Raw genomic sequence first — 16,661 nt, forward strand, 5'->3', positions numbered from 1 at the left:
CAAGATGAAAGATGTCATCTCTTCAGTTCTGCTAGATTGGATCACCCTCTCTCATCCAGACTCTAGATCCCTTTTTCCACATACCAGAGCTGTTACTTCCATGTGGCACTTCAGAGCCTTCTCCTCTTTACTGCCTGTCTAGCTGTCCCCTTTCTCATCCATCACATATCTTACCTACCCCTCCATTCCAAACCTCATCTTGTCATCCCCCAGAGAGTTAAAGGGAACGAAGACCAGACAGGGGTAAAAAATACCCCTCCAAATGGGCTTCACCGAAGCCCCCCAGTCCCTCTACCTGAAGAGTTGGAAGTGCCAGATGTGCCAGCTGTGGAGACTGGTAAGTACCAAGGGTAACATAGCCAATGTAAAGAAGACCAGTGCCTATAGCAAAAATATAATTTATGCTTACCTGATAAATGAATTTCTTTCATAGTGGTGAGAGTCCACGATCCATTATTCATGGGAATAACCTTCCCTTCCTGAGTAGGTGAAGATTCCCAAACCCCAAGAGCTCTATATAACCCCTCCCACCTCACACATACCTCAGTCTAACGTATAACCAAGCAGAAGTGAGATAAGAAAAAGAGCAAGAGCCAAAACAAATGGAGCAGGAAAAAAGATGTGCTTTACAAAAAATGTATCTGGTAAACATAAATTATGTTTTCTTTCACATAGGTGATAAGAGTCAACGATCCATTACACATGGAAACTAATATCCAAGCTGTGGAGTCCACGAGTAATAACATAAAGGGAGGGATTTAAAACATATTTTTCACTGAGAAATTAAATCCACAACCCCAATAACATTTCTATTTAATGCATTTATGTTAGGGGTAAATTTTTATAAACATGAAACAGACAAGAATAAAATCAAAACAGCAAGAAGCACCTTTCTACCAAAAGTTGCCTCAGAAGAAGCTAAAACCTAAAAATGGTTGTATTTAGTAAAAATATGCAAAGAAGACCAAGTAGCTGCTTTGCAAATTTGATCAACTGAGGCCTCATTCTTAAAAGCCCATGAAATAGCAACTGATCTGGTAGAATGAGCTATAAGCCTTGTGAATCAAAAGTTTCCACCAAGAATCTAAAGAAATGGAAGAAGCCTTCTGTCCTTTCCTAGAGCCAGAAAAATTAATGAACAAACTAGTAGTTTGTCTAAAAGCCTTAGTAGCATCAGTGTAATACTTTAATGCCATAACAACATACAAATTAGGCGTAGATCTTTCTGGAGCAGATTTGGGATTAGGACACAAAGAAGGAACAACAATTTATCTGCTAATGTTATCAGAAGAAACAACCTTTGGCAAGAAAAACGTAGTTCTTAAGACTGCCTTATCCTGATGAAAAATCAGATAGGGAGGTTCACAATAAACAGCCGATAATACAGAAACTTTGTTAGCAGATTAAATAGGTAAAAGAAACAACACTTTCCAAGGAAGTAGCTTAATCTCAATCTTATGCATAGGTTCAAAAGAAGGAGATTCAAAAACTCTTAATACCAAGTTCAGTTTCCAAGGAGCAGAAATAAGCTTAATTACAGGCTTAATACGAACCAAAGCCAGGACAAAACCATGAATATCAGGAAAATTAGCAATTTTTCTATGAAACAAAACTGAAAGAGCAGAAATCTGACCTCTCACGGAACTGGCAGATAAATCCTTATCCAAGTCATCCTGTAAAAACTGTAGAATACTAGGAATTCTAAAAGAATACCAAGAAAAACTACGGTTTAAACACTAAGAAATAAAGGCTTTCCAGACCTTATGGAAAATTTTCCTAGTCACAGGGTTCCAAGCCTGAATTAAGGTTTCAATCACAGAAGCAGAGAAACCCCTCTGCTTAGAACTAAACGTTCAATTTCCGTACCATCAAGCTCAGATACTTCAGAACCAGATGGAAAAACAAATTTGGGAATAGAAGGCCTAGTCCTAGAGACAGAGAAAAAAGAAGGTAACTGAACCTCTGTACTAGATTTGAATACCAAATCCTGTAAAATCACAGTATAATTTACCAGAACCACAAACGTTCTTCCCAGGCTCAGCTAGAAATCCATTCTAAGTTAACATATCAACAGATACACAGGCTGAAACAGAGAGACAAACAAGAAAAGGAAACAGAGTTCCCCTCAGATGGATGACATAAGTTACTATTACTGAGACCCTATATTAATGCAAGAGGAAAATAAACTTTCTTTTCAACAGAGGCTAAACCTAAAGAGCCTTGAAGGTTGCACAGAGACTCCGAATCAACATTGAAAACCTCACCTCCCGAAGAAACCAGACTCCTTGTACTCTTAGAAGCAAGATATTGATTTCCAATTTTAGGAGAGACTGGAACAGAACTTGAACTTTTAAAAGCAAGGTTAGAACATAGAACAGACAAAACTTCTCTCCGAGAGTCTCTAGTCTGAATTCTATCTGATGTTCCTAAATAAACTTGAGCAGTAGCCAGAAAATTAGGACGGACTGAAACTAAGCCTCTTAAAAGAGACCTAATTTGCCCCCTACCAGAAACACTAAATTGGGGGCTGCACCTTCATGCATTCTTAGTAGCAGTAGTAGTTTCCTTAGCCTGCTTAGACTTACTCCAGTTAGCACTGAGTCTCCAAACTGAACCAGAACTGAAACTGAACCAGAAGTACTCTGTTTTTCATCAGAGGAAACTTCACTCACTTGTTCCTTATTCTGGTGAAAGGAACGGAAATGGTTAAAGGCCTTAGATTTACCCTTAGATTTTTTTATCCTGAGGTAGAAAGGCCCCTTACCCCCGGTAACAGTAGAACTAATAGAATCTAGATCGGAAACAAACAATTTCTTACCCTGAAAGAGATAACAATCTAGATTTAGACACCATATCAGCAGACCAGGATTTAAGCCATAAAGCTCTTCTGGCTATACTTGTAAAAAAGCCCTTCTGTGAAAAGACTCTAACTTCCTGTCTAGAGGATCTTTAAAAAGAAGTACTATCTTCTAAAGGAATAGTAGTACTCTTAGCCACAGTGGAAATAGCCCCATCAACCTTAGGAATTATTTCCCATAACTCAATATTAGGAGCTGGTAAAGAATATACTTTCTTAAACCTAGTAGACAGGTTAAATGAATTTCCAATCTAAACAAAAGGAGGGGGCGCTAATCTATAACTTTAGATTACCTAAGATACAATATACAGGCATACCCCGCTTTACGGACCTTCACTTTACGGACACTCGCGAGTACGTACATAGCTATTACGGACCCTCTCTTTACGGACACTCGCGAGAACGGACAAACCCGCCCCTGCGCACATGAAACAGTTAGTCTCTATGGTTCAGGAAGAGGTTGCCGCGCGCCAGGAAGATGTTGCTGCGCACCAGGAAGAGGTGGGGTTTCCGCTCACTGTGTAGAAGCTGCGCACTTGGCAAGTGAAGTTAAAAAGTGAATCGTGTATAGAAGATTCCTGCACCCAAATTGCTATTTTATTCCTGCCATAATACTGTACTGCACTGAAACCACTACTGTACATAGAACTTTGGGGAACATATACTGTATACAGTACACGTACAGTACTGATTGTAACACGCTTGGCACACACTGTGTATAGAAGATTCCTGCACCCAAATTGCTATTTTATTCCTGCCATAATACTGCACTGTACCACTACTTGTACATAGAACTTTGGGGAACATATACTGTATACAGTACACGTACAGTACTGATTGTAACACGCTTGGCACCTAGAGCTGATAATGGCAGATAAAAAGAAATGCCGTAAATCTATTACCTTGGATATGAAGCTTAAAATTATTAGATTGTATGATGAAGGTGTAATTCAAGCTGAAATAGGCCGAAAGCTAGGCTTCACTAGGACCACAATTAACACAGTCATGAAGAACAGAGAAAAAATTGTTGCAGAAGTTAAAAGTGCTACACCTGTTAACACCACAACAATTCGAAAAAGGGATAGCATTGTTGCAGACATGGAGAGACTCCTAATACTTTGGATAGAAAATCAGACAACACGCCATGTTCCTGTAAACCAGGCAATTATACAAAGTAAAGCCTTAAGCTTATTCAATGACCTGAAGGCTAAGAAAGGTGAAGCAGCAAAGGATGCTGAATTTGTTGCAAGCCGTGGATGGTTTGATAGGTTTAAGAAGAGGTCTAATCTACATAACATCAAAGTACAAGGAGAGGCAGCTGCTGCAAATACTGAGGCTGCAGAAAGCTATCCAAGTGAATTTGCAAAAATTATTGAAGATGGAGGCTACTCCATGGATCAAATTTTTAATGTGGATGAGACTGGTCTATTCTGGAAGAAGATGCCTGCAAGAACCTTCATTGCAAGACAGGAAAAATCAATGCCAGGCTACAAGCCAGCTAAAGATAGAATAACCCTTCTGTTAGGTGGCAATGCTTCTGGTACCTTAAAGCTAAAGCCTTTGTTTATTTACCGTTTTCAAAATCCAAGAGCTTTGAAGATCTACGTTAAAACTAGACTTCCAGTGCATTGGAGGGCAAATAAAAAAGCATGGGTAACTGCAGCCCTTTTTGAGGATTGGTTTGACACCTGCTTTGTTCCAGAGGTGAAAGCTTATTGCAAAGACAATAATATCCCTTTCAAGATTTTGCTGCTTGTTGATAATGCTCCTGGACACCCTCGAACACTAGAAGAGCTCAACCCTAACATTAGAGTGGAATTCCTACCACCAAATACCACTTCATTACTGCAGCCCATGGATCAATGTGTCATAGCTGCCTTCAAGTTAAACTACTTAAAAAGAACATTCAGTAAGTGTATTGCAGCAATAGACAAAGAAGAAGGTGCAGGGCAAGAAGTCCTATCGAAATTCTGGAAAAGCTACAACATCTTGGATTGCATTAAAACTGTAAGAGATGCTTGGAATGACATAAAGGATACCACAATGAAAAGGGCCTGGAAAAAATTATGCCCACAGTTAGCTGATGATTCTGAAGGCGTTGATGATTCTGTAGCTAATGTTACTGAAAATATTGTAGAGATGGCAAGGCAGTTAGAGCTGGAAGTAGAGCCAGAAGATGTTGCTGAACTGCTTGCATCCCATACTGAGCCCCTCAGCAATGAAGATCTTCTAGAACTTGAAGAGGAGAGAGAAGAAGAAGAAGATGTGCAAAATGGGGTTGAGAACATTGAACAGCCTGAAGGCTTAACTTCAAAAATTCTCTTTCAAGCTTTCCGTCATCTTGATAGCGCCATGGCTCTTTTTGAAAAGCATGATAGGGACTTTGAAAGAAGCTTCACAGTCAATGGTAACATTTCAGGGGCTTATTCCTGTTACAAAGAAATCTACAGAGAAAAGAAGAAAGCTACACTTCAAACCTCCATAGAGACTTACTTTTCTAAAAGTCCATCAGCACGCAGATCATCATCATCGACAGACAGTCATTTGGATACCAGATCATCAACTGGCAGTCCATTTCCAGCTCTGGCATCACCACCCAGTCCTGCTCCTTCTCTTATTGCTACTTGTAGTACACCCAATTCGCCAGCAAGAAAGCGTCTCGCCTTTGAAGAGTTGACTTGTGAAACAGAAGATACCAGTATGACTTCATCCTTACTAGAATAAATGCTCATAGCTGATCCTAAGCTTAGAAAATGTTGTGTTTACAGTATTTTGCAATACAGTACAGTAAATATGTTCTCTTGTCCTAAGCTGATCCTAAGCTTAGAAAATGTTGTGTTTATTTTGCAATACTGTACAGTACAGTAAATATGTTCTCTTACCCTAAGCTGATCCTAAGCTTAGAAAATGTTGTGTTTATTTTGCAAAACTGTACAGTACAGTAATTATGTTCTCTTGTCCTAAGCTGACCCTAAGCTTAGAAAATGTCTTTATTTTTCAATACAGTACAGTAAATACTGTATGTTCTGTTGCCCTAAGCTGATCCTAAGCTTAGAATTTTTTTTGTTTATTTTGCAATAAATATTTTCTTTTGGCCTAACCTTATAGTATTGTGTTTATTTTAGTTATAAATGTATTATTTATATCAGTTATGCCTATAAATGACTATTATAATGAAGTACAAGCATTGAGAAGTGAAAAAAAAGTATTGCTTCACTTTAAGTACATTTTCGTTTTACATACATGCTCTGGTCCCATTGTGTACGTAAATGTGGGGTATGCCTGTATATAAAATTATAGATACATTTAGACATCCCAACAATTATATAAAACATATATGAAAAAAGATAATGCTGGATCAAAGTTCAAGTCCACAATATGGGGGAAAAAATTATTTCCTTCCAGACGATGGCGGCCTCCTCCTCACCCAAAGGTCTAGATAAACTATTAGAAAAACAGAACAAAGGGGCACCTCATGTGTGGTATCGTCAAATTCCTAAAACCATAGAATATCAAACAGCCAAATGGGTACTCACATGGCTCTAAAGCACACCTATGTGCTTGTAGGATCAGGCTGCAGATTTAACAGGTGTGGCAGCTCACCCACAAAAGGAATCAGTCATTTACTGTAGTGAAAAAATAAAACACAAAATAGGCACCAATTGTGCAGATCACTAAGGATACACATTATATTCACTTTACACTGGTGCAAAATGGGTACTCACATACTGGATGAGCACACCTATGTGCTAGTAGGAACAGGCTGGCAGATTTTGATATGGTGTGTCAGCTCACCACCAGGGAGCTTTTCCTCAATAAGTAGTGTCCAGGTGAGGTAAAATGCTGTGGGTCAGGCTCCCATTCAAGCAGGTACAAGCAGATAAAGCCACTCACAAAAGTATTTTCATAATATAAAAAAATACTATTTAATATATAAAAACAGATTAAAATAAATGTACAAATGAGTGGATTGGGGTGTACAATCTTGCCCCCTAAAAATGCAACGCGTTTCTCGGCATACAATGCCACAGCATTTTACCTCACCTGGACACTACTTATTGAGGAAAAGCTCCCTGGTGGTGAGCTGACACACCATATCAAAATCTGCCAGCCTGTTCCTACTAGCACATAGGTGTGCTCATCCAGTATGTGAGTACCCATTTTGCACCAGTGTAAAGTGAATATAAAGTGATCTGCACAATTGGTGCTTATTTTGTGTTTTATTTTTTCACTACAGTAAATGACTGATTCCTTCAGTAAGTTTAACAACAGTCTTAAAAACTGAATTTAAACTATTACAAGGTTTGTCTTCAGAAGCTTTAGGATTTTTAACAGAACAAACAGATCTTGCCGCTGCAGCTCCGTGAACGCTTCGTGCAAATGGAATGAGGAAGTGGAACAAACCACTGTGCTAATGCTGGAGGGGGTGCACGCTGCAGTGGCCAAACAAGTCAGCCAGAAAGCATCAAAAGAAAAAAGAGATGCAGCCGCACTACAAAAGGCACCAAATAGAAAGCTGAAAAAAGTGAAAACTTTATTGACTTTTAAAATACAGATACATATCAGGAAACTCCTGACTAGTTTCGTGTCACACCAGGCACTTAATCATAGGATATGTGATACTGCTCAGGCTCCATATTTAAAGGGACCTGATTATCCTGTAATTAAAACATATTAAAAACATCTGACACAAGTAAAAACACATATGTACAAGCTGCAGAGATATATTGCACATTTCTAAGAGCAAACAAAAACACATATATGTACAAGCTGCAGAGATATATTGCACATTTCTAAGAGCAAACAAAAACACATATATGTACAAGCTGCAGAGATATATTGCACATTTCTAAGAGCAAACAAAAACACAAGCACATTCAAAGGGATTCTAAACACAAGAAAAACTATACCCAAAATGACATTTGATAGAAAATGACAAGGATATATTAATTAAACCCCCAACAGATAAAACATATATGGGACAAAAAAAAAAAGGCCGCTATTATTAAAGAAAAAATATAAATGAAGTCAGAATCCAAAATTCAAACTAAGTATGTTATATCATTACATGCAATGTTAGCCTATTATAGAAAAAATAATAAAAGAATAAATAATTAAATAAATAATGAAAATAATAATCATAAGTATGTCAATAAATGTTTGAAATGGGCAATTCATATTCAAAACTGTAGTTGATAATTAATACAATGCTTATCAATAAATCTACAATCAGAGGAATTTACCTCAACTTATACTATTTAATTTATTTTGTTTTATTTTATTCTATTTTATTGATCAATAGACATGACCTTATTTAGGACATTAAGGACTCCTTAGAAAACATTGCTATGATACATTGGCTCTATACATGAAGGGTATATTTCAAATACTGGTTCCACAAAATACTGCTACTAGTAAATGTAGCATGGTAGTTTACATACAGGTGAACAAATAATACCGTAAACAGAGCTAAAGCGCTAATCTATAAAATAGCTCATATCCCATTCTCATGTCAACCCTGTGGGGGTAATGGTTCGCAGCTTATAAATCCAGTACAATTCCTGTTTTTGTAACAGCTTGTACTTATCACCACCTCTTAAGGGTGGGATTACTTTGTCAATCACTTTTTACTGTCATATTGAAGACATTTGTCATATGGAACAAGTTAGGATGTCTGGCAATAGCAGATTCTTTGACAAAATCCTTTGTGTCTCTGACATGTTCCCTTACTCCGGACCTCAATTCTCTTGAGGTCTGACCAACATATTGGAGAAAACAAATCTTGCACTCAAGTAAGTAAACCACAAATGGACAACAGGCATACAATTTACTGGAGAATTCCTCATTGGTTACTGTGCATTTTAACCCATCACCAACACTCAAAAAACCACAGGTAATGCAAGTGCCATTACCAATTCGCTATTGCTAGGAGTACCTTTGCATACAAGACTAGGAGCTAATTTAGTGGATAAAGTCATAGGTTTCTTGGGAACAAACTTACAAGTTTCAATTACACTAGATAGAGCACTGTCCTCCTTCAATATGTTTAAATTGTTCCTAAGTATAGAACACACCTTATAAAATTGACTAGAGTACTCGGTTGTAAAAACAACTTTATCTTGTGTGATATCATTAGTTCTCTTTGTACCAATAAGCAAATCACTCTGCCTTAATTTCTTAACCTCATCATAGATATTATCCAGTTATTTTTTGTTATAACCCCTAGCTTGTAGGCATGCAATTAAGTCTTTAACTTGACTGTCAAACAACTCATCTGAGTTAGTGTTCCGACGTAATCTCAAGAACTGACCTCTGGGAATGGACCTCACCAAATGTGGTGGATGATATGATTGGGCATGCAATATGGTATTCCCAGAGGTCGGCTTGCGATAAGTGTCACTGATGACCCTACCACTGGGGACATCTCCCCGTAAGTTCAAATTCAAAAGATTCACTGAATCACTAGGAGGATCACAAACAAATCTTAAATTGAGATCATTGAAATTAAGATATTCTTTAAATTTATCATAATCAAATGGCTTGTTGATGACAAAAATCAAGCTATCAATGAACCGCATATACATTACTATGCTGTCCTTAAATGGATTGTCGTCAGTATACAATGAGGCAAATTTCCACCAGCCTACATACAGATTTGCGAAAGAGGGAGCAAATTTTTCCCCCATAGCAGTTCCGCAAATCTGTATATAGAATTCTCTATCAAACATGAAAAATTATGCTTTAAGAGAAAGTCAACCACCTCACATAAAAATACCTTATTCTCATTTGAAAATCTAGTGTGACTATCCAAAAAATTATTTACAGCCTGTATACCAAGAGAATGCGGTATACAGGAATACAATGAGACAGCATCAACAACAACCCATTTAAAATTACTCTCCCATTGAATATTTGAAACCATCTTTAATACATGACTAGAATCTTTCAGATAGCTTTTTAGATTCTGTACAAGAGGCTGTAAAATAGAATCAATCCACTCAGATGTTGGTTCAAATAAGGACCCACTCCCAGAAATGATGGGACGTCCAGGGGGATTAACAACACTCTTGTGGGTTTTTGGTAAAAAGTAGAATATGGGAATGCGTGGATGCTCAGGTATAAATGACTCTACCAAAGTCCTGTCCAATAATCCCAAGTCAACGGCTTGGTCAAGAATTTTGGACAGCTTAGATCTAAAACAAAATAAATGTAATAGTATAGGTTGAGGTAAATTCCTCTGATTGTAGATTTATTAATAAGCATTGTATTAATTATCAACTACAGTTTTGAATATAAATTGCCCATTTCAAACATTTATTGACATACTTATGAATGATTATTTTCATTATTTATTCTTTTATTATTTTTTCTATAATAGGCTAACTGCATGTAATGAAATAACATACTAAGTTTGAATTTTGGATTCTGACTTCATTTATATTTTTTCTTTAATAATAGCGGCCTTTTTTTTGTCCCATATATGTTTTATCTGTTGGGGGTTTAATTAATATATCCTTGTCATTTTCTATCAATTGTCATTTTGGGTATAGTTTTTCTTGTGTTTAGAATCCCTTTGAAAGTGCTTGTGTTTATCTCTGCAGCTTGTACATATATATGTTTTTACTTGTGTCAGATGTTTTTAATAAGTTTTAATTACAGGCTAATCAGGTCCCTTTAAATATGGAGCCTGAGCAGTATCACATATCCTATGATTAAGTGCCTGGTGTGGCACGAAACTAGTCAGGAGTTTCCTGATATGTATCTGTATTTTAAAAGTCAATAAAGTTTTCATTTTTTTTCAGCCTTGTATTTGGTGCCTTTTGTAGTGCAGCTACATCTCTTTTTCTTAGGATGTTTAACCCCTAAAGTAATCAGTACCTTATTTAAAAGAGAACTAATATGTTCAACTTTGAACAAGCAAGAGGAAATATCAGGTTCAATATCAGGGTTGTACTTCAGTGTTTTTACAGTAAGCACACCTATTGGTAGAAAGGTGATCAGGGGACTCCATTATAGCATTAAATAATGCATAAAGCACTATAACCCCCTAAAATAAGCTCTTGAGGCATGGAAAAACCTACCCCCTCCTAAGTAGTGTAAGCAATACTTTTGCAAAACCGAACTGTCAAAAAAGAGACAGAAGGAATGCAACATCCGGGTTAGAAGAACAAGCACAAAATCAGTTGACTTCTATAAGGAAAAAATGTGCACCAAAAACCTGACATGTGCTTAACTGAGAAGCCTGCACTAACCTGACGAGTGACAGCAAAAAATACCCCTAATAGAGAACTATAGAGTGTGCGCTAACCCGACTTATGCATAACAGACTAGTGTGCACTAACCTGACGAGTGACAGCGAAAAATACCCCTAATAGAAAACTATGGAGCGTGCACTAACCTGACGGACGCTTACCCGAAGGCCGACACGCAAAAAAACAAAACTAGGCGCCCCAAAAAATTGCAGTGGGCAAACTATAGGGAATAGCAAAGTAAGATTCTGTTCCAGGGCCATGTATAAATAATAATATATAACTATAATGCATAGTGCCCATAACATAGCTGTAGAGTGCCTTATATAACAAATAAAAAATAATACCAGGAGACACTCATCCACAATCTAAGTAGCAGACAGCCAAACGAGTACTAAAACATAGCAACTGATTATGGAAAGTTTAAGAAGAAATTCCCATGAGGTGAATAAAAGAATCATAAACCATATCCCAAGAACATCCCTCTAACAAGCAAGGAGGAGACAAGTGAAAAGCTGGACACATTTTTAACAAATAAGCTTATAAAAAATTGCAAACAGTTCTTAAAAATCAGTTAACAAACCGAATGAGCATTAGCAAATTCCATAGGAGTCTTGCAAAATGATTTACAGTTTTAACTCTTAGAAACATTTAACAAAATAAGAGTTGAATAAAAACAAATCTTTATTCACCTAATTGCCTGGTATTTCAGGGGAGAACTGCCCTTTCCGATGCAGTCAGACATATACTTCAGAAAAAGTTCAATATGACAGGGCTAAATGGACTATAACAGGCTGCACCCGGGGTGGGTGACATTTTAAAACGCAAACTATTAGAGCTATCTTTCTTCCCAGCTGACCACCTAGCTCCCTTGTTTTCAGTCAAGTGATTACACACAGTTAGCTTTGATGCAAATGGATATAATGATAGAAAATAAGTTTAGAATTTAGGATTGATGCATGATTGGTACAAATAGCCAGTAACTACATACATGCTAAAAAGAAGTGATTATGACTTTAGGTAAGGCTTAATATGGCTGTAGGTTTAAGGGGGTAGGTTATTAATAGACGTGCCTGTGTATATTTCAGATATAGAAATCTAAAGGATATTAAGGTTACCAAATGTATCTGATTGGCGGAAAGGCAAGTCTGTTAAGGGTGGCTGGTGGGTTGAATCTCAGTGGGACAGGTTGAATAGTATACTTGTATTTGTTAAAAGAAGCTGAGATTGGCATGTTTCTAACAATGTATTGTGGATAGAATCACAAGAATTATTTTGTATTTGTGTCATAAATAGCATGTTCTCATTTTTCACCATTTATTGAGTCTTCATTGTCATCAATTAATTTTTGTGCTTTTTTTTGTCTCTTCTTTCTCAGATTGAGTCTCACAAACTGAGTTTCCGAGAGAATGCCAAAGCCAAGACTGATCATGGAGCAGAGATTGTCTATAAGTCTCCCAACCCATCAGGAGACACCTCACCCCGACGTCTCAGCAATGTCTCTTCCTCGGGCAGCATCAACATGACTGACTCCCCACAGCTCTCTACTCTTGCTGATGCTGTCTCTGCCTCCCTTGCAAAGCAAGGCTTGTGATGTGCTCACTTTTGGGGGTGTGAGATAGGGAATGGGTAGGGGCTGAAGGTGAGGGGAACGAGAGATGGATAAAGCCAAAGGAGAAAATCTTTATACAGAAAACTCCCCTAGTTTGCCAATTAAACAGCCTCTTCTATTTATTAATTTATTTATTACACAATTTCCATAAAGGGATATTTATACCCACTCACTAATGGTAAGAGCTGGAAAATGTACCTTTTACAGTGCCAGAGAAGAGAAAGACTAAAATAATGTATATGTATATTTTGTTTTCACAATATGGCGCATGTTACAGTGCTACAGCTTTCTCTCTCAGTTATACAGTAATGGATAAAGGCAAGAAAAACACCCAATCTTTCTTAGTCAGAAACTAGTTACCCCGAGAAAAATGATGTATTTTATTCTTCTTGCACCAGGTAAAGACTGGATAAAACATTCTGGACCAAGATACTGAAAGCTGTTTGACTACTGCCCCCTGTACACTATGGCCTTTTATCCCTGTGTTCAACAAAACATAACTCAGTTGGACTAACCTTATAGTTTGTATGAACTCCTTACTCTCGTCTCCCTAGGACTATACATTTTATAACTTGATCCCCCACTCTCTGTATCTTGCATAGCATAGCTGTTTACCCCTACACTGGTATGGAAAGTTGATGCCCCTCTCCCCCAGTATCCAGATCTCTTTGCCTTTCAGTAGCAGGCAAGGCCTGGCAGCAAAAGGGTTAAGCACACTCTAGGAGCAGGGGAAAATAATGTGTGTAAGTATCTGGTACTCTGCACGTCTTGGCTCTCCCTCTCTCTTGGTGTGTGAATTGTAATGGATATAAGGAAACGTCAATGGCTGCTTTTTTCATTGCTCACTGTCCCCTACTCCCCAGAAGTCCATTCTTCCCCCTCTCTCTTTTTACTTCAATACTAGGTTGCTCTCTCTGTTGATGTCATTGATAATCACTTCTTGGTAAATCTCTACGTCGTGTCTGTGGCTGTCCATCTTATGTGTCGTGTCCAACCAGCTGGTTCACACGGTCTGTTGCTGTAAAAGTGGATTTGGAAATAAAGACATTAATACATTATCTGAGTACTTGTGATTTGTATTCTTGTTTTAGGGAATAAAATTAATTTATTTAGTGATGGGATATATAAACTTGGAGGATACATCAGGGCTAGTGCAAGGATTACGACTACTCAGGTAAACATACATTTTGCCACCCCTCAGCAAACATCAAAAATTACTAGTTCTTGATAAAAAATATTTTAGAAGTGTGATGAAAATCAATGGGCTAGATCAGAGTGGAGCAGTAATTATCGCTTGCACGCAAACTGCACTTTTTTTGTGCGTCAGATACTTTTGAAGTTGAAAGTATAAAGATTTCACTCGCGCACAGAAGCTGAACTTATTCTCCCAAAGACTTCAATGGAGCATGAAAACTAGAAGGAAAAAAAACACCCTACTCACGCACAAACCCGATTGCATTTTACAAGTGCGCTAACCGACATGTTCTTCACATTGCAAAATATGTTATATTTATTATTACACACATATACAGTATATATATATATATATACATATATATACATACATACATATATATGAATGATTTTTTTTTTTGTAAAATATATATACCTATATATATATATATATATATATATATATACTGTATATATACAGTTATAAGCAAAAGTTTAGGCAGCCCTGCCAATTTCCATGATTTTCATTTATAAATATTTGGGTGTTTGGATCAGCAATTTCATTTTGATCTATCAAGTAACTGAAGGACACAGTAATAATTTCAGTAGTGAAATGAGGTTTATTGGATTAACAGAAAATGTGCAATATGCATCCAAACAAAATTAGACAGGTGCATAAATTTAGGCACCCTTGTCATTTTGTTGATTTGAATTCCTGTAACTACCTAGCACTGATTAATTGGAACACACAATTGGTTTGGTGAGCCCATTAAGCCTTGAACTTCACAGACAGGTGCATCCAATCATGAGAAAAGATTTTTAAGGTGGCCATTTCGTAAGTATGCCCCTGTTCACCGCAGCTTGATAAATCAACCCCTGTCCGAACTTCAAATGAGTAGTCAGTGGCGTCACTAGAGGGGTGCGGGCCGCACCCGGATGGCACTCTCCAGGCGGTGACACCACCAAAAAAAAATTTAAAAAAATTATGCTTACCTGATAAATGTATTTCTCTTGTGGTGTACCCAGTCCACGGATTCATCCATTACTTGTGGGATATTCTCCTTCCCAACAGGAAGCTGGAAGAGGATCACCCACAGCAGAGCTGTCTATATAGCTCCTCCCCTAACTGCCACCTCCCAGTCATTTGACCGAAGACAAGCAAGAGAAAGGAGAAAATATAGAGTGCAGTGGTGACTGTAGTTTTAAAAAATAAAAAACACCTGCCTTAAAATGACAGGGCGGGCCGTGGACTGGATACACCACAAGAGAAAATTTTTTATCAGGTAAGCATAAATTTTGTTTTCTCTTGTAAGGTGTATCCAGTCCATGGATTCATCCATTACTTGTGGGATACCAATACCAAAGCTATAGGACACGGATGAAGGGAGGGACAAGGCAGGCGCTTAAACGGAAGGCACCACTGCCTGTAAGACCTTTCTCCCAAAAACAGCCTCCGAAGAAGCAAAAGTATCAAATTTGTAGAACTTAGAAAAAGTATGAAGCGAAGACCAAGTCGCCGCCTTACAAATCTGTTCAACAGAAGCCTCATTTTTAAAAGCCCATGTGGAAGCCACCGCTCTAGTGGAATGAGCTGTAATTCTTACAAGAGGCTGCTGGCCAGCAGTCTCATAAGCTAAGCGGATTATACTTCTTAACCAAAAGGAAAGAGAAGTTGCTGAAGCCTTTTGGCCTTTCCTCTGTCCAGAGTAGACAACAAACAATGCAGATGTTTGACGAAAATCTTTAGTAGCTTGTAAATAAAACTTTAAAGCACGAACCACGTCAAGATTGTGTAATAGACGTTCCTTCTTTGAAGAAGGATTAGGACACAGTGACGGAACAACAATCTCCTGATTGATATTCTTATTAGATACCACCTTAGGAAGAAACCCAGGTTTGGTACGCAAAACTACCTTATCTGCATGGAAGATCAGATAAGGGGAATCACACTGCAAGGCAGATAACTCTGAAACTCTTCGAGCCGAAGAGATAGCTACCAAGAACAGAACTTTCCAAGATAAAAGCTTGATATCTATGGAATGCAGAGGTTCAAACGGAACCCCTTGAAGAACTTTAAGAACTAAATTTAAACTCCATGGCGGAGCAACAGGTTTAAACACAGGCTTGATTCTAACTAAAGCCTGACAAAAAGCCTGAACGTCTGGAACATCCGCCAGACGCTTGTGCAAAAGAATAGACGGAGCAGAAATCTGTCCCTTTAAGGAACTAGCTGACAATCCCTTCTCCAATCCTTCTTGGAGAAAATACAATATCCTGGGAATCCTGACTTTACTCCATGAGTAACCCTTGGATTCACACCAATGAAGAGCAATACACGGAGGTGTTCAAGCTTAAATTTAAATGTAGACATATCAGAATCAGATTGAAGAATCTTCCCTGAATCAGAAAAATCAACCATAGATTGAAGCTCCCCTGCTTCAGCTTCATTATATTGTGAGGGTGAATCAGACATAGCTACTAAAGCGTCAGAGAGCTCTGTATTTATTCTAGTCCCAGAGCTGTCTCGCTTTCCTTGCAATCCTGGCAGTTTAGATAATACCTCTGTAAGGGTATGATTCATAACTGCCGTCATTTCTTGCAAGGTATACGCAATGGGCGCGCTAGATGTACTAGGCGTCCCCTGAGCGGGATTTATAGGATCTGACACGTGGGGAGAGTTAGACGGCATAACTTCCTCCTTGTCAATTTCTTCTGGTGATAAATTTTTTAAAGCCAGAATATGGTCTTTGTAATCTATAGTAAAATCAGT

The 16,661-nt window shown here is 37.9% G+C and overlaps 1 protein-coding gene across 10 annotated transcripts in view; it reads left to right on the plus strand.

Annotated features, from left to right (window-relative positions):
- Window positions 1–13,776, plus strand: part of LOC128646856 (microtubule-associated protein tau) — a 169,444-nt gene extending 155,668 nt beyond the window's left edge. For 9 of the 10 annotated variants that reach the window (XM_053699658.1, XM_053699684.1, XM_053699670.1 and 6 more), the window contains one exon: window positions 12,485–13,776. In XM_053699658.1, coding sequence (XP_053555633.1) covers window positions 12,485–12,700 — 216 coding nt within the window. In that variant the 3' untranslated portion in view covers window positions 12,701–13,776. Of the gene's footprint in view, window positions 1–213; window positions 338–12,484 lie in introns of all 10 variants that reach the window. The other variant, XM_053699672.1, reaches the window with a different exon arrangement.
- The last annotated feature ends 2,885 nt before the right edge of the window (window positions 13,777–16,661 follow it).

This window comes from Bombina bombina, chromosome 1 (genome assembly GCF_027579735.1).
Source record: "Bombina bombina isolate aBomBom1 chromosome 1, aBomBom1.pri, whole genome shotgun sequence".
NCBI classification, from domain to species: Eukaryota; Metazoa; Chordata; class Amphibia; order Anura; family Bombinatoridae; genus Bombina; species Bombina bombina.